Source organism: Salmo salar, chromosome ssa17 (assembly GCF_905237065.1).
Source record: "Salmo salar chromosome ssa17, Ssal_v3.1, whole genome shotgun sequence".
Lineage (NCBI taxonomy): Eukaryota > Metazoa > Chordata > Actinopteri > Salmoniformes > Salmonidae > Salmo > Salmo salar.
In genome coordinates, this window is record NC_059458.1 from 51,687,688 (window position 1) to 51,705,525 (window position 17,838).

Below are 17,838 nucleotides of genomic sequence, written 5' to 3' on the forward strand. Positions count from 1 at the left end.
ACCATAACTGCAGCAGTCAGCAATACTAGACAAACTTGCTAGAACCGGGCCCTCTTGATATTTCACAAAATGGATGAACAGAAATATAAAAGCACAGATGGTTGGTTGCAAGGCTGGAGTATACAGTATAGTCCATCTGTCTCACCAGTACTGGTCTCCAGTCATGCACTTCTCATAGACGGGCCCAGGCAGCTCCGGGGGGTCGGGGAAGATGTCGTGGTGCAGGATGACCGTCTTGATGACCTCATTAACATGCGCCTGGCAGGCCACCTGGTCCAGGGCGTCGGGCGTGGGCAGCAGGGTGGGGCCGAAGACGATAGCCAGGTTCCCAGCATCCATCATGTTCTCATCGCTGTACTGGGATAAGCTGTGCAGGGGGCACAGGGCAAATGTTAGTACTTAATTAAACACCACATCACTTTTTTTTTTTTTCCCTTTTTTTCTTTAAACTTTATTTAAAACGGAGTCACATTGAGATTCAAAATCTATTTTACAACAGAGCTCTGTGTACATATACATTGTGTATAAAACAATAATTCAGCACACAATAACAAAATAAACATATTTAATAAAAGCAATCACATTAAACTACATAGAGGTCCTCAATCATTAATGCAAACTGCCTGAGTGGCACCAGCACATGCAACTGCAGTGAACTCTGCAGACCGTTCCACAGATTAGAGGCAAAAAAACAAAAACGCAGATTTTCCCAAATCTGTGGAGATCTCTATTGTTATCCATTCCTGAGAAGGGATTTGATAATTTATGATTCTTAACTTCATGAAGTTACATATGGAGGCAGATTGTCAGATTGCTTTGTAAATAAATAAGAGAATGCAGCTCTCTTCTTACAGAGAGCGGTCCATCCCACCTTTTTATACAGACTACAATGAGTCCTAAAATTGTCCCCCGTGATAAAATGTATTGCGGCATGGTAGACTGCGTCCAAAGGTCTCAAAATAGAGGTTGCTGCATGCATAAACAATATCACCAAAATCCAATACAGGGAGAAGCGTTGTTTGAACAGTCTTTCTCCCATTTTCAATACTGAGGCATGATTGTTTTTTTATATCGAAATAAATCTAGGATCTTAGTCAGATTTTCTATATGCATTACATTTACATTTTAGTCATTTAGCAGACGCTCTTATCCAGAGCGAATGCATAATTTTACTTTTTTTTTTACTGGCCCCCCGTGGGAATCGAACCCACAACCCTGGTGTTGCAAACACCATGCTCTACCAACTGAGCCACAGGGAAGACCATATGTGTTACGAAGGACAACTTGTCATCAATCCAGACACCCAGGTACTTCTATTGAGAAACAAGCTCAATTTGGGCTCCATTTGTAAGGCAATTATGCAGGTCCTCAGGGTCAACATTTCGTGACCTAGAGAAGAGCATGAGCCTGGTTTTACTTGTATTTAACACCAATTTATGATCTGCAAGTGATTTCTGAATTGAAACAAAGTCATGCTGAAGTTCACGAATGGCCTGCTGCACCGAGGTGGCACAGGGATACAAAACTGTGTCATCTGCATAGAGATGAGTGTTACAAGTATTAACAGTGTGTCATTAATATAGGTGAGCAATATTGGACCCAAAATCGAACGCTGAGGAACACCTTTTTGATTCTCAAGAAATTCAGATTCAAACCAATTTGTCAAGATGGCCTGAGTTCTGTCGCTAAGATAATTCTGAAACCATAAAACTGGCTGTATATCCCAGGCCTATTTTTTTATAACTTCTTCAGCATAACAGAATGATCAACAGTGTCGAACGCCTTTGACAGGTCAATAAACAAGGCAGCACAGCTCTTTTAGCATTCAAGGCATTGACAAGATTATTAACAACTAGCATGGTTGCTGTGGTAGTACTACACCCAGGTCTAAACCCTGATTGGTTTATATTAAAAGTGCAATTATCAGATAAAAAGGAACAAAGTTGTACATTAACCAAGGATTCAAGAATGTTATCTAAAGAAGGTAGTATTGAAATGGGGTGACAGTTGTCAATATCATTTGTATCCCCACTCTTATGGAGTGGCAGCACATATTTAGATTTCCATGCTTTTGGAATACTTCCTGATAAATGTTAAATAAAACATGTGGGCTACTGAGCCAGCAATAAAAGCAGGAAGCAAATCACTCCAGGATACAAATAGCAGTATACTGAATGTCCATCATACTCATACCGAATACTGTAATCAAACATTCTGCAAGCTAACATTCTCTGCTGTGGTAGATCACACCTGCACCTCACACTTCTCCCTCTCTCCTCCCGTTCACACTTCCTCCTCCATCTCTATTTGGAGCTGCAGAGATGAGACATCGTGCTCAGCCAAATACAGACAGACTGTGTTGTGTATGTGATCTAGACTATTGCAGTCCTATATGTTCTAGACTAACCCGGGACTGGTTCTGTGTGTTCTCAACTAACCCAGTACTTGTTCTGTGTGCAACACTAGTCCAGTACTGGTTCTGTGTGGTTCTCTGGGTTCTATACTAGTCCATACCTGGTTCTGTGTGTTCTTGACTAGTCCAGACCTGGTTCTGCTTGGTTCTAGACTAACCCAGTACTGGTTCTGTGGGTTCTATATTAACCCAGACGTGGTTCTGTGTTAGCGTACAGACACTCACTGGTTCAGGAAGGCGAACAGGTATCTCATCACGACCAGAGTCGCCCGTGGAACACCCAGTAGAATCTTACGAATATACTGAGCTCTGTCATACAGGCTCTCTATACCTGTGGGAACACACACACACACACACACACACACACACACACACACCAGCTGTCAGTAATATTCCCAGGAACTCATGAGTGTAATCCTGACACATCCTGAAATATAAGCAGCCCACAGAGAGGCAGCTCGCTCTGTGTGTGTTTCAGAAAGACAGAAAGAAACTGAGTTGGGGACAAAGAAATGGGACTGGGAGATTGTGTGTGGGAGGAAGAGAGAGAGATACAGAGAGAGAGATAGAGGGACCCATTTTGACAGCGCCAAAATGGAATGTATTACTCATAAGACTTTTTATTACTGCATTTCAAAACTGCTCTTTTTGTCAATGAACAGCCGCTGATCATTTATGGAGACCTAAAACAAACTGCATTTATGCGAAGCATGCAAAGCAATTGGAATCTGTTGCATTTTAAATACATTTTGAAGGGCCGTATCGACTGCTGATAAAGTCGTTTTTGCAACACATTGCATGTTAGAGCTGTTCAAATGTCACCCGCAGTCATGGTAAATCACAAAAGCTTCACAGCTGATCATTTTTTTCAAACACACACACTAATTGCATACACACAAAAAAATAAACATCCCCCCGTTAAAACTGTGACCCCTGTCCTCCTGTCCCACCGCCACCCCACAGCATAGAGAAAGGAAATGCTACTCACGGACACAGGAAATTAGGTCATTGAACCTTTCCTTGGGAAAGAGGGGGTTCTCCAGCCCCCGGAAGTAGAGCTTCAGTACACCGGCCACCGAGTTGATGTCATGGTTATTCTCCTCATCAATCAGGGGGTCATTACCTTGACAACAGAGAGACGGACATGGTCAGTTTCCTCTCCCCTGACCTGGAAGCACAAGTATGATGACCTCACAATGACCTCTCACCTCTCTCAAATGAGTTCTTGATGTCATTGACCTCCACCTGCGACCCCGACACACGAAATATGCCCTGGTGCTGAAGACCTGAAGGAGATGGGAGGCAGTTATGAGAGTCTAGACAGTACACATCAGAGGAACTTGAAAGGTGTAAGCGGTATGGATTTGGCTCCTAACCCCCAAATAGGCTAAGTGGAGGATCCACCATGTTGTTTTCAACAGTCGGACTCACCATGGAGGTTGATGTAACGGATGCAGCTCTCCACCAGCAGAGGAATGGCTTTAGTCGAATCCTAAAAAACACATCCAGGCAATTAAGCAACCAGCAGAGGCCAACCACACAACCAGCAGGAGGAAGATTGAAAACTACCTGGTGTTTGCTATGGGAGTTCTTTCGTCCACGGCTAGAAGGAGAGAAACAGAGACAAGAGTGACTCAGTTTTGTTTTGCAGAGCTCAAAGACAAGAGGTGAGACAATCTAAAAGATAGAAACAGTGCTTAAGTCAATAACACGTTGAAGAGCTATACCTGGTAGTCAGCGTGTCTGCTATATACCCTGGAGAGACATGAAAGACAGGCAGACAGAGAGGAGTTTTATTGTCAGACAGGGAGGGAGGGCATTAGCACACAAGGCATATTTCTAAGCCGTAAAAGAGGCAGTGAGAGAGAGAGCCTCGTTCAACCATCCTGATATCGCGAGCTTACATTCTGTTTCACTACATGGATCCAAGTGAAACAAAACGAGAGCGCAGCGTTCAAGATGGTGGACCAGGCTAACAGAGAGAAAGAGGGTCAACAGCGAGAAAGAATGAGAAGACGAGAGTGTGGAGTCTCTTACCCTCGGCCATGGCTTTCTTCAGTAGGTCGTGTTTGGCCTGTAGCTTGGAGATCAGATTACTGCCCTCCAGATACTCACGGAACTTCTATGGACCACAGACAGAAGAACATGCAGCTTTTATTAACTGTACATCTACCTAACTGTCTATCATCTAGCCTGTGTGTGTGTGTGTCTCACCGTGAAGTAGAAGAGCTCAGTCTCCTGTTGGTTGGCACGGCGCTTGGCAATGCTGGGTTTGTTTAGGTAGCCGTCCGACACGCTGGACTTGACTGACTCTGAAGAGGGGCTGTGCGTGAAACTCTGGGAAACGTCATAGTCATCCAGCACTGTCATGTCCTGAAGGGTGGTGAGAGTGGCCCCCCATGTCTTCTTCACCTGGGTGTAGGGGAAATGGAGTTAGACCAAAGTAATCACTCACAGATTATGTCTGTTCATGTATTTGTGGATGAGGTTTGAGCGAGTGTGTTCGCACATCTTAAATCTGTATGGTGCAGGTGGTGTATGAGTGTGTTTATTTGTGTATGGTAATTACGGTGTGTGTGTGTGTGTGTGTGTATGTGCTGAGACCTGCAGATGCAGCTCATTACTCCAGTCTCCACCAACACTTCTGTGCCCTTCAGGGTGAGACAACAGCTGCCCTCCCATTCCACAACAATCCATATACAATCTGATCAACAGTAATCCACACTCCAAAAACACACTATACATAACCCAAAAAAGCTATAGCTTCAGGGCACGAAAACGGTTTATTTGTAGGTCTACATCTGTTGCAAAATCAACCCAACCTTCCTCTCCTTCTCCCCACAGCATGTAGTCTGAGAATCAACCAAACTACAGCAAAGCACACTGGGAAACTGTATATGCCTGGTCTCATCTCTACAACAAAGCACACTGGGAAAGTGAAGTACATATGACTGTGTGTGTGTCTCACCTCCTCGTTCTCTATCTTCAGGGTGGAGAGGCGTGACTGGAGCTGCTGCAGCCTAGATGTGAGCTCTGCCTGCACCTGTGGCTGGGCGGCTATCTGGGTCACCTGACAGGAAACAGGAACAACACACAACATGACTGGGAGCTTACCTGGTGGTGTGTGTGTCACTGGGCGTGCGTATGTCTGTGTGAGTATGTATGTGTGTGCATGCGTGCTTGTGTGTTTTTGCACACTCACCGGGTCCCCCATGTGGGGCTGGAAGCTGAAGCGTGGCGGGGGGCAGAAGGCGGTAGGGTAGAGGCCCAGCAGGCGCTGTCTGTCTCGGGCAGGATCTAGGCCCTCTACGGCCCCCTCCAGTACTTCCAACCCTGTCCGCCTGGAGGCCTCCAGACTCAGCTCTGCAGACAGGTAGGTCTTCAACGCACGACTCAGACTGGAGTGGTACCCCAGGTCACAACACTGAGGGGGGGAGAGAGATGAGATGGTAATGTGTCTTTCTTTCTCTAACACTTTTTGCCAACACTGCTTAGGTAAAAGGGAGATCGGCTTGTTTGTGTGTGTGCTCACGTCTATGATATCGGGCAGGTCGTGGATGTAGTATTTGAACACAGAGGAGTTGGTGGCCTCCATCGTCAGCAGGTACTCATTCCTGGCCTTCAGAGACTTCAGCTTGTTCTCAGAGTACTTAGCTTTCCTCTGGAGTGAGAGCGAGAGAGAGAGAGCAAGAGAGAAGGAAGGTGGGGAGAAAAGAACAGTGAGACTTTTTAGACTCCTAAAAAACTCAAAATGAATGCAGGAAAAGAGAGCGTGTCCCTCATGGGTCTCTGTACCTTCTCCCTCATCTTTTCCATCTTGCGGGCGGCGTTGCGTCTCTGGTGGCGTTCCTCTATACGCATGCCGAATAACGGCTCCACCCCCCCGCCAGGCCCCACTTTGCCAACCCCCACCTGACGCTCGGCATCCCTCAGCTTGGTCTCCGCGTTCAGCGTCTCCCCATGGTACATGTGGTATGTCTTCATCACCTAGCAACCACAGCCCACAATGCATCCATCTGTCAACAAGTCTGCCCAGGCAAATCGTCTGGGTCGTGTTCAGAAGGCACTAATGGACGGGAATGTTTTTACATGGAAGGCAGAAAGAATGCCCCTCATTGGACAAGTTCAGGTAGTACCTCCTCCGTTTTGAAAGGGTTTTCTCCTGTTTCGTGCCTCCTGAACATGACCTTACTGCTCATACCACAGTCACCTATAGAAATACACCTGATAAATGTTGCACCCACCCTAAGCCTCCCTTCCCGTGAGGTTAGGAACAGACCTGTCCCCTCTCTAAGTTCTTGTTAGCTCATGCGTTTATTTATTTACACCAGCAGCTTTTAAAGCTGCCAAGCTTTCACTTAGTCAGCAACTTTCCTTTGCAGCATTTTGCTGAAATTACAAGTATTGGTAGAGCACAGCAAAAGTGACTCATTCCTCAAAGTTCATGTCGCAATGTTTAAAATGAAGTGTGGCAGTTTTTGATGTATTGTTTAAGCACAGGAAAAGTGACCGTAAAAAAGCCCTGAAGTTATATGTTTAATGGAGACTGCGTGTGGCGGTTATAGATGATGTCACTTACGGTGTAGAGTTCATTAAGGAGCTTCATCAAGTCCTCCTGCAGCTGAAAGGTGATCTCTTTACTCTGAGAGTGGAGGGAGGGGAGGAGGAGAGGGTAGACGAGAGAGAGGGGAGAGAGATATTTCATCAACACAGTGGAGAAGGGAGGAGAACTGTAGAATTTAGTAACGCACACACAGGTCATCACTGCAAATGAGAAACGTTTCATAATCAGATAAATAAATAAATCCATAAACGGATGAATCCATAAATAAAACATATAGTGGCAGGAGCTGAGCTGCAGCTCCTAGCTCCTGTGTGTGTGTCTGAGTCCTCATGTATTAAACAGCTCCTTTCAGTTTGGGAGTTTGAGTTATAGCATTCTGTAGAGCATTAATACTGCATTAAGCCAAATTACTCTGAAATCCCAGAATGGATGAATCCCATTCCACTAGCCTTCTTACTGTGAGGCGGACCAGCTGAGCCTGTCACCATGGACACCAGGCTGTCAGAAACTCAGCGTTGTCATGGTCACCAGCCGGTGTCATCCTGGGCACACTCACAGTGACTGACAAGTGTCATCTGTGTACTAGAGCTTCATACAGGGGCGCAACTTTCACTGGGGATGGGGACATGTCCCTCCCACATTCTGAAATTTCATTTTTGTCCCCCCCAGTTTTATCATTGGAATGTGATACAAAACGAGGCAACGATGTGCTTTAGGACCATGCGGACGCCTCCGAGCGGTCGGGTAGGCTGTTTGGAGTGTTTATCCAACTGTAAAAAAATATATACAAAACATTATGTCCCCCCACTTCTAAAACGAAAGCTTCATTACTTTTTTTATTTCACCTTTATTTAACCAGGTAGGCTAGTTGAGAACAAGTTCTCATTTGCAACTGCGACCTGGCCAAGATAAAGCATAGCAATTCGACACATACAATAACAGAGTTACACATGGAATAAACAAAACATACAGTCAATAATACAGTAGAACAAAAGAAAACTAAAAGTATATACAGTGAGTGCAAATGAGGTAAGATGAGGAGTTAAGGCAATAAATAGGCCATGGTGGCGAAGTAATTACAATATAGCAAATAAACACTGGAATGGTAGATGTGCAGAAGATTAATGTGCAAGTAGAGATACTGGGGTGCAAAGGAGCAAGATAAATAAATAGAGTATGGGGATGAGGTAGGTAGACAGATGGGCTGTTTACAAGTGGGCTATGTACAGGTGCAGTGATCTGTGAGCTGCTCTGACAGCTGGTGCTTAAAGCTAGTGAGGGAGATATGAGTCTCCAGCTTCAGATATTTTTGCAGTTCGTTCCAGTCATTGGCAGCAGAGAACTGGAAGGAAAGACGACCAAAGGAGGAATTGGCTTTGGGGATGACCAGTGAGATATACCTGCTGGAGCGCGTGCTACGAGTGGGTGCTGCTATGGTGACCAGTGAGCTGAGCAGGCGGGGCTTGACCTAGCAGAGACTTGTTGATAACCTGTAGCCAGTGGGTTTGGCGATGAGTATGAAGCGAGGGCCAACCAACGAGAGCGTACAGGTCGCAATGGTGGGTAGTGTATGGGGCTTTGGTGACAAAACGGATGGCACTGTGATAGACTGCATCCAGTTTGTTGAGTAGAGTGTTGGAGGCTATTTTATAGATGACATCACCGATGTCGAGGATCGGTAGGATGGTCAGTTTTACGAGGGTATGCTTGGCAGCATGAGTGAAGGATGCTTTGTTGCGATATAGGAAGCCGATTCTAGATATAATTTTGGATTGGAGATGCTTAATGTGAGTCTGGAAGGAGAGTTTACAGTCTAACCAGACACCTAGGTATTTGTAGTTGTCCACGTATTCTAAGTCAGAGCCGTCCAGAGTAGTGATGCTGGACGGGCGAGCAGGTGCGGGCAGTGATCGATTGAATAGCATGCGTTTAAGAGCAGTTGGAGGCCACGGAAGGAGAGTTGTATGGCATTGAAGCTCGTCTGGAGGTTAGTTAACACAGTGTCCAAAGAGGGGCCAGAAGTATACAGAATGGTGTCGTCTGCGTAGAGGTGGATCAGAGAATCACCAGCAGCAAGAGCAACATCATTGATGTATACAGAGAAGAGAGTCGGCCCGAGAATTGAACCCTGTGGCACCCCCATAGACTGCCAGAGGTCCGGACAACAGGCCCTCCGATTTGACACACTGAACTCTATCAGAGAAGTAGTTGGTAAACCAGGCGAGGCAATCATTTGAGAAACCAAGGCTGTCGAGTCTGCCAATAAGAATGTGGTGATTGACAGAGTCGAAAGCCTTGGCCAGGTCGATGAATACGGCTGCACAGTAATGTCTCTTATCGATGGCGGTTAAGATATCGTTTAGGACCTTGAGCGTGGCTGAGGTGCACCCATGACCAGCTCTGAAACCAGATTGCATAGCGGAGAAGGTACGGTGGGATTCGAAATGGTCGGTAATCTGTTTGTTAACTTGGTTTCGAAGACCTTAGAAAGACAGGGTAGGATAGATATGGGTCTGTAACAGTTTGGGTCTAGAGTGTCACCCCCTTTCAAGAGGGGGATGACCGCGGCAGCTTTCCAATCTTTTGCAATCTCAGACGATACGAAAGAGAGGTTGAACAGGCTAGTAATAGGGGTTGCAACAATTTTGGCCGATCATTTTAGAAAGAGAGGGTCCAGATTGTCTAGCCCGGCTGATTTGTAGGGGTCCAGATTTTGCAGCACTTTCAGAACATCTGCTATCTGGATTTGGGTGAAGGAGAAATGGTGGGGGCTTTGGCGGGATGCTGTGGAGGGTGCCGGGCAGTTGACCAGGGTTGGGGTAGCCAGGTGGAAAGCATGGCCAGCCGTAGAGAAATGCTTATTGAAATTCTCAATTATAGTGGATTTATCAGTGGTAACAGTGTTTCCTAGCCTCAGAGCAGTGGGCAGCTGGGAGGAGGTGCTCTTATTCTCCATGGACTTTACAGTGTCCCAGAACTTTTTTGAGTTAGTACTACAGGATGCAAATTTCTGTTTGAAAAAGCTAGCCTTAGCTTTTCTAACTGCCTGTGTATATTTGTTCCTAACTTCCCTGAAAAGTTGCATATCACGGGGGCTATTCGATTCTAATGCAGAATGCCAGAGGATGTTTTTGTGCTGGTCAAGGGCAGACAGGTCTGGAGTGAACCAAGGACTATATCTATTCCTAGTTCTACATTTTTTGAATGGGGCATGCTTATTTAAGATGGTGAGGAAGGCACTTTTTAAAGAATAGACAGGCAACATCTACTGACGGGATGAGGTCAATGTCATTCCAGGATACCCCGGCCAGGTCGATTAGAAAGGCCTGCTCGCTGAAATGTTTTAGGGAGCGTTTGACAGTGATGAGGGGTAGCAGTTATAACACAGTTACGAAGCTTCTATGTCTAGGCGTACTGTATGTAGCTACCAGCTATCAGGTCTCTCAGCACTTTAGCTCTCATTAATAAAACAGGAGCCACAGAGAGATTAATAATGAACATGATGAGTTGAACTCGGAAGGGGTTTGTGTGGGTGTGTGTGTTTAACTTGTTCTACAGTACTCGGAGGCAGGCTTCTCTGAACATACACAGGGGAAAACACTGAAAATACACAGGGGACAATGTGGGCCAATTCTGTACTTTTGATTAAAACCCATCAGGTTAACTCTTTGTGGCTCCTTTTATAGCTCCCTCTCAAACTAAGAGGCTTCTGGGAAAATATGAGCCTTTACTTTTCCTTCGAAAACGTTAACTCTTCTAGTCCTCTTCTTGCTCCCTCTCATACTATCAGACTTGTCGTTAAAGCTATAAAACCCTCTATTCCCTTGGGAAAGTCATTTGTGACACGTGCATGAGAAGAGGCTGTGATTGGCTCACTCTTTTAAGCAGGCGGGCGGAGTCGTCGCTGATGTGCGTGAGGCGGGTGATGACGTTGTTCAGGTAGAGGTCACTGAGGGTGGCGTGGTCCTTACTCTCCCTCCTCACCTGAAGAGAGAGAGAAAGAGATCAAGTGTTTACATTGCCTAAACATAGGCAACTATTTAATGAAGAGAACCAACATGTCAGCAATATGTGCCTTCACACATTCAAACAAACACTTTCATTACCTGGTTCAGCAGCAGGTACCAGCAGTTAACTGGAGACAGCAAGTTCTGGTCCTTTCTATAGGAGAGAGAAAGATCGCAGAGGTTGTACTCAAATCAACACAAACACATGCATTAAGCCACTGTTTACACTTAAACACATACAGTATGAGCTATGCACACACACACACACACACACACACACACACACACACACACACACACACACACACACACACACACACACACACACACACACACACACACACACACACACACACGTCGTCTTCTTACTTGTACTGCTGGTGGTCCTTGGTGCTGCGTGTCTTGGCCATGAACCTCTCAGCTAGTTTCTCCAGGTTCCTGGAGTACTCTGTCTCGATCTCAGCCTTCTTCCTGAAGAAGTCCTGCAGGTCCTGCAGCAGCTGCACCCTCATCTCGGTCTGCTGTTCCAGACACCGCTGCTGCTCCACCAGCTGGGCTCGCACATCTACACACAGATACACTCATAATCAGAGATATACTGTATACACACATACGATTAGAGAGAGAGACATACTGTAAACCAATCAGACATGTTTACACACATCCCTGCACTGATATGGACACAGGTTACCTTAGCGTTCTTAGTGCCCAAGAACACTAAGATAACCTGCCTAAATGACTACAGACCCGTAGCACTCACGTCTGTAGCCGTGAAATGCTTTGAAAAGCTGGTCATGGCTCACATCAACTCCATTATCCCAGAAACCCTAGACCCACTGCAATTTGCATACTGCACCAAACAGAGCCACAGATAATGCAATCTCTATTGCACTCCACACTGCCCTTTCACACCTGGACAAAAGGAACACCAATGTGAGAATGCTATTCATTGACTACAGCTCAGTGTTCAACACCATAGTGCCCTCAAAGCTCATCACAAAGCTAAGGACCCTGGGACTAAACACCTCCCTCTGCAACTGGATCCTGGACTTCCTGACGGGCTGCCCCCAGGTGGTAAGGGTAGGTAACAGCACATCCGCCACGCTGATCCTCAACACGGGGGCCCCTCAGAGATGCATGCGCAGTCCCCTCCTGTACTCCCTGTTCACTCATGACTGCACGGCCAGGCACGACACCAACACCATCATTAAGTTTGCTGTTGACACAACAGTGGTAGGCCTGATCACCGACAACATTGAGACAGCCTATAGGGAGGAGGTCAGAGACCTGGCTGTGTGGTGCCAGAATAACAACCTCTCCCTCAATGTGATCAAGACAAAGGAGATGATTGTGGACTACAGGAAAAGGAGGACCAAGCACGCCCCCATTCTCATCGACAGGGCTGCATTGGAGCAGGTTGAGAGCTTCAAGTTCCTTGGTGTCTACATCACCAACAACTAACATGGTCCAAGCACACCAAGACAGCCGTGAAGAGGGCACAACAAAACCTATTCCCCCTCTGGAGACTGAAAATATTTGGCATGGGTCCTCAGATCCTCAAGGTTTAACAGCTGCACCATCGAGAGCATCCTGACGGGTTGTATCGCTGCCTGGTATGGCAACTGCTCGGCCTCTGACCGCAAGGCACTACAGAGGGTAGTGCGTACGGCCCAGTACATCACTGGGGCCAAGCTTCTGCCATCCCGGACCTCTATACCAGGCGGTGTCAGAGGAAGGCCCTAAAAAAATTGTCAGACTCCAGCCACCCTAGTCATAGACTGTTCTCTCTGCTACCGCATAGTAAGCGGTACCGGAGTGCCAAGTCTAGGTCCAAGAGGCTCCTAAATAGCTTCTACCCCCAAGCCATAAGACTCCTAATCAAATGACTACCCAGAGTATTTGCATGTGACAAATACAATTTGTACACCCTAAACCAGACCTCTACAGACAAACACAATCATTCAGTTACACAGACACCTCTAGTAATACACACTCACTAACATATGCAGACGTAACACCTTTGCAGAGTACTGGCCCATATACTAATGAATTGTATTCATATAGTGTTTTTCACCAGGTCTCAAAGCCCTTTACAGATGATGGGAACACCTCTCTCCATCCCCCACTAATGTGAAGCTAGGCACCCACCTGGGTGATGCACATGGCAGCCATTTTGCGTTAGAACACATGCCCACTAGATATCCACTATCACAGTGGGGGACGTGCATGCGTGTGCAAGCAAACACACACACACACACACACACACACACACACGAGAGAGCATGCATGACTGGAAATCAGATTCTTCAGGCTAAAGGCCATGATATTATTCTATTGGAATCTTTATGAAGCGTATCTGTGCATATGTATGTGTGTGTGTGTGCATATATATATATAATATGTGTGTGTTTGTCAATGTCGATGCGGCAGATCTGAGCTCCGTCTTCACCTTCTTCGTCACATGGTTCACACACAGTGTGTGGTTGCCAAGACAACAGGTAGTGGAGTGGAGAGGGTCCCCTGGAGATTGGTGTGTCAGCGTGTGCATGAGAGAGACCGTGTGAAAGGGAGAGACCGAGATAAGGAGAGAGAAAGGAAATGAAGAAGGGAGAGAGAGAGGGAAATGTAATGTGTGTATGTGTGTGAGAGAGAGAGGAGGAGTGGGAGAGTTATGATTGTGCATTCTCTGCCAGTCCTCTCTTCTCTTTCCTGTGTCAGATAGATCCCTCGCTCTGAAACAGCACAACCACTGAAGTGTGCACTGCCATGCTGACTGTGGGATTGGTGTGTGTGTGTGTGTTTGTATAATGTGTTTGTGTGGGTTTAATGTGTGCGTGTTCTTTAATGTTATTGTGGCCAAAGGATGCGGTCCAAGATGACTCCTTAGAGACAGACGTGCTATGCGAGAGATGGAGGGCGGGATGGAGAGAGGGATTAAGAAAGGAAGGGAGAAATGGAGGGGTAGACACAGGGGAGGGAGTGAGAGAGAGCGGGCCTGAGGAGTGAGTGAGATACACAATTTCTGTTGGACAATGTTGAAATGTAGTAAAACATTTCCCTTCTCTTGTTCTTCCACCATGATTTTGCTCTTGTATGTTGTCTAAGATTGTCCAAGAACAATTCATTTCACCAATCTGACACTAGATTACCTTTCATGGCTTAGACACCTGGAGAGAGTGTGTGTGTGTGATGTCACAGCTGAACAGGAAGAGGAATCTCATCCTGGCCCATTTCCATGACAACCAGGTCCAAGGACACAAGGGCAGAACACCGCTGGATGATCATAAAGGGACACACACACGGAAGTGTTGACATTGGTCACCAAATTCTTCTTCCTTCAGTCTCACACTGTTGTGAGTGCTCTCTCTCTCCATCTCTCCTTCTTTGCTTCCTCCCTCTCTTCCCTCCTCCCCCTTCATTCTCTCCCTCCTCCTCTCCCAGGCATGTAGATGTGGGGTCAGTAAATCGCACACACATGCAGACGCAGGCAAAAGCAGAGCTCACTTTCACAGCCCCCCCCCTCCTTCACTCTTCTCTCCCACTCTACTTCCATTCCTCTCTCCCCACTCTCTCTTTCCCTATTTTGTATTTATCATTCAGGCTTATATGATCCAAGCCATCACTTGATGTTATAAAACATTTAAAAAATCTCCCATATCTTTGCACACAGAGACAGCCAGACATTAGCATGTTGGAATACATAACAGAGGTGTGAATACCTGGGTATACCTGGGCTTCAGATCAACCCTCTCACTGATGACGTGACACTCAACACTCTCACTGTGACATCCTCACGTGAGTAGAACAGCCCCCCTCATAAACACAGCTGCTCCCGACCAATCACAGCCCGGGGAGGGAAGGCAGACTGCAAATCCACATAGCGACAATTCAGATACATACAGGTACCTCCGCTAAGACGGGAGAGAGCAGCAGCAAAGCGGCGCTGTATCTTTAAGTGGTCATTGTAATGCAGGGCATCCCCAAGTGTTTTGGCCAGCTGCCAGACTGGGGATGGGCGCACACACACGCTCTCCGGTGCTCTCCATTAAATCTAATCACTCAATGTCACTGTCGATTCAGTGTGTGTGTGCCCAGGGAAGAGCCTGTGCATTCAGAGTTCCTCAGTGATAGAAAGAGCACAGTAGGAGGGAGAGGGAGAGAATGAGAGTAAAGAAGCTCTTCTATGAGAATTTCAGCAATGTGTGCGTGACTGAGCTGAGGATGTATTTGTGACCTTTCCTGATCAGAATGCATGCACACACAAACACACACACACACACACACACGTCATGCCATTTCAGTCCAAACTCTCCAACAGCCGTCTCCATTTCCTCCTTTCTCTTTGATATCAACCTGCAGGGACATCAGGCTTTTTCACAACAATGTGGAGCTCTTTCCTGTGAAAAGTGAAAGCCATTTCCTTTTCTGAGATAAGTTATCATGTGGGCATGAAGGCACTGCAGGTGATAAAGTGAGAATATGTTTTATGTGCTCTGTGGGAGAGAGTGAGAGAGGAAGAGAATTCATCCCACACAGCCCTGCAACATGCCCATATAATTATGATGGGTGTAGAGCCATGTTCAGTGTTTGTGTTCCATAGTTACAGCACTGTCACTGTCACAGTAACCACATCAAGCCTCTCTCCGAGGACATCAGTGGGGTTGACAAGACGATGAAACCTACGCCGTGTCCCACTCCCGCCATACGCAGAGTGCAGTGCTCATTATATACAGTTCGTCACGCACACACACACACACCGGGGGGAGCCTGCTGCAGTCACAGCCTCTGAGGTAAACCAATATATGTAAACCAACAGTGGAACAGACCAACACAGACAGAGACAGACAGAGCTCCCAGCTATGGTGAATACCCACCTACTACTCCACTCTATACCCACCTACTACTCCACTCTATACCCACCTACTACTCCACTCTATACCCACCTACTACTCCACTCTATACCCACCTACTACTCCACTCTATACCCACCTACTACTCCACTCTATACCCACCTACTACTCCACTCTATACCCACCTACTACTCCACTCTATACCCACCTACTACTCCACTCTATACCCACCTACTACTCCACTCTATACCCACCTACTACTCCACTCTATACCCACTGACTGTAGTGTAACCTACTACTGTCAAACACCCACACTTCCACATGGCTGAGAATGATCAAGGGCTCTGCAGATTCCCCTCCTCCCTCTCTCCTTATCCTCTCCCCCTCAGGCACCTTGCAGCACTCAGGATGAACCCAGAAATACTGACGTCTCATACTGAGGTGTCATCCCCACTACACATCCATTCTCCAAACAAGCCTGTGTGAGAGGCAGTAGAATCAGACATAACATGGGCAGGTGTTGTGTGTGTGTATATATATATATATATATATATATATATGAATGTGCCTATGAGAGAGGGGTGTGTATGAGGGGTGTATATGTGTGCGTACATATCAGTGTGTGCGTAGGTTCGCGTGCGTGTGACGCCTTACTAATAAAAAGCATACCTTTCACCTGGCTTTCATACTCTGCAATTATCTCTTTGTCCTTCTTGCTCCTGACCAGGTTCGACATGTCGGCGCACTAACGATGGTCAATCAGATAACGGTCCAAACCTTGATTATTCCGCTCCACCGCGCGTCTACGATGCCGGAGGCGCTCTCCCAAACCACAGGTTACATACTAGGGAATAGATCCACTCACTGCCGCAACAACAGAATGTATTATTCCTCCCCAAGGGATGGCGGATAAAACGCTCAATCATCCAGAATCACCCTCTCCATTGAGCCACCAGTGACTGCCTGAGCCATGCTAAGTTCGGGTTCTCTGTGAGCTGTCAACTGGGAAGCAGGTTGAAACAATTTCTCATTAGCGATCTCAATGAGCGCAGGAGAGGCAGCGGCAGTAGCCTACACACACACCGGGCTGCGGTAAGAGAGGGGTGCACGCCCACTAGGTTTTCCAGCGGAGCACACCCTGGTCTCTCGTTCGCCGGAGTTTCTCGTGTACAAGTCTCTCCCGGGGTGTTTGCGTGAGTACTATGTACAGTATGTGTCTGTGATCTAACACTGTAGTAACCTTTCATACAAACTATGGTCAACTCTACTCCGCTCCAGCATGCCATGGGAAAGGGTGGGACTCGGGGGCGGGTTCCCAGATATGATTGACAGTTAGGCCTACCGTGACCACTGAAGCCTTGTTCACATTGGCAGTTTGAAGTGACTCAAATCTTATTTTATTTATTCGAAACTCTTCTTTTTCCTGCAGTCTGAACAGCCAAAAAGCACGTGGAATCAGATATTTAAAGTAACCTTTTTGTAGGTGCTTTGAAATCAGATACAAATCTTTCTTGGCCATGTAACTTGTTTGAATGGTCAAATCTGAATTATTTCCGCTCAAGTTGTTTTTAGACTGTTACTTGGCATATCTGGCTACTCTGTTGACAGACAAGAACATGTGGTAGCTAACTAGCTTGTTTATTGTTTACAAACCAAACAGTGAATGTGCTAAAGCCAAACAACTACCTAGCTAGCTAGTTGACTGCTGTGGCTAACCAAAAAGTACTTGTTTTTGAAAGTTGGATCATCTTATCCTTTGAGGCTTTAAAAGTGTTCTAACACTCTAGCACCACCACCAATCTTCCTACACCACTGTGCACACACCCATAGTGACAACTAGCGTAGCCGAGTCAGCAAATGACTGCTGTTTGAACACACATCCGATTTGGTCACTTGTAAATTTCTGTTTGGACAGTCAGTATTCCAAAACTGATTTGAGCATTAAGGCATGCATTGTGAACAAGGCTTTATAGTGCTTCGTGTCTCGGTCATAATAAAGGGCGT

At 46.5% G+C, this 17,838-nt stretch overlaps 1 protein-coding gene across 2 annotated transcripts in view; it reads right to left on the reverse strand.

Annotated features, from left to right (window-relative positions):
* The window catches only part of LOC106576039 (SLIT-ROBO Rho GTPase-activating protein 1), a 24,846-nt gene extending 7,718 nt beyond the window's left edge, over positions 1–17,128 (reverse strand). For both annotated transcript variants that reach the window (XM_014152863.2, XM_014152862.2), the window contains exons 1-18: positions 16,504–17,128; positions 11,354–11,549; positions 11,084–11,138; positions 10,854–10,961; positions 6,993–7,055; positions 6,209–6,400; positions 5,946–6,074; positions 5,616–5,837; positions 5,382–5,483; positions 4,628–4,825; positions 4,451–4,535; positions 4,141–4,168; positions 3,983–4,016; positions 3,845–3,905; positions 3,622–3,699; positions 3,402–3,536; positions 2,639–2,744; positions 146–367 (exon numbers count right to left, since the gene is read on the reverse strand). In XM_014152863.2, coding sequence (XP_014008338.1) covers positions 146–367; positions 2,639–2,744; positions 3,402–3,536; positions 3,622–3,699; positions 3,845–3,905; positions 3,983–4,016; positions 4,141–4,168; positions 4,451–4,535; positions 4,628–4,825; positions 5,382–5,483; positions 5,616–5,837; positions 5,946–6,074; positions 6,209–6,400; positions 6,993–7,055; positions 10,854–10,961; positions 11,084–11,138; positions 11,354–11,549; positions 16,504–16,570 — 2,081 coding nt within the window. In that variant the 5' untranslated portion in view covers positions 16,571–17,128. The remainder of the gene's footprint in view (positions 1–145; positions 368–2,638; positions 2,745–3,401; positions 3,537–3,621; positions 3,700–3,844; positions 3,906–3,982; positions 4,017–4,140; positions 4,169–4,450; positions 4,536–4,627; positions 4,826–5,381; positions 5,484–5,615; positions 5,838–5,945; positions 6,075–6,208; positions 6,401–6,992; positions 7,056–10,853; positions 10,962–11,083; positions 11,139–11,353; positions 11,550–16,503) is intronic.
* Positions 17,129–17,838: the final 710 nt, after the last annotated feature.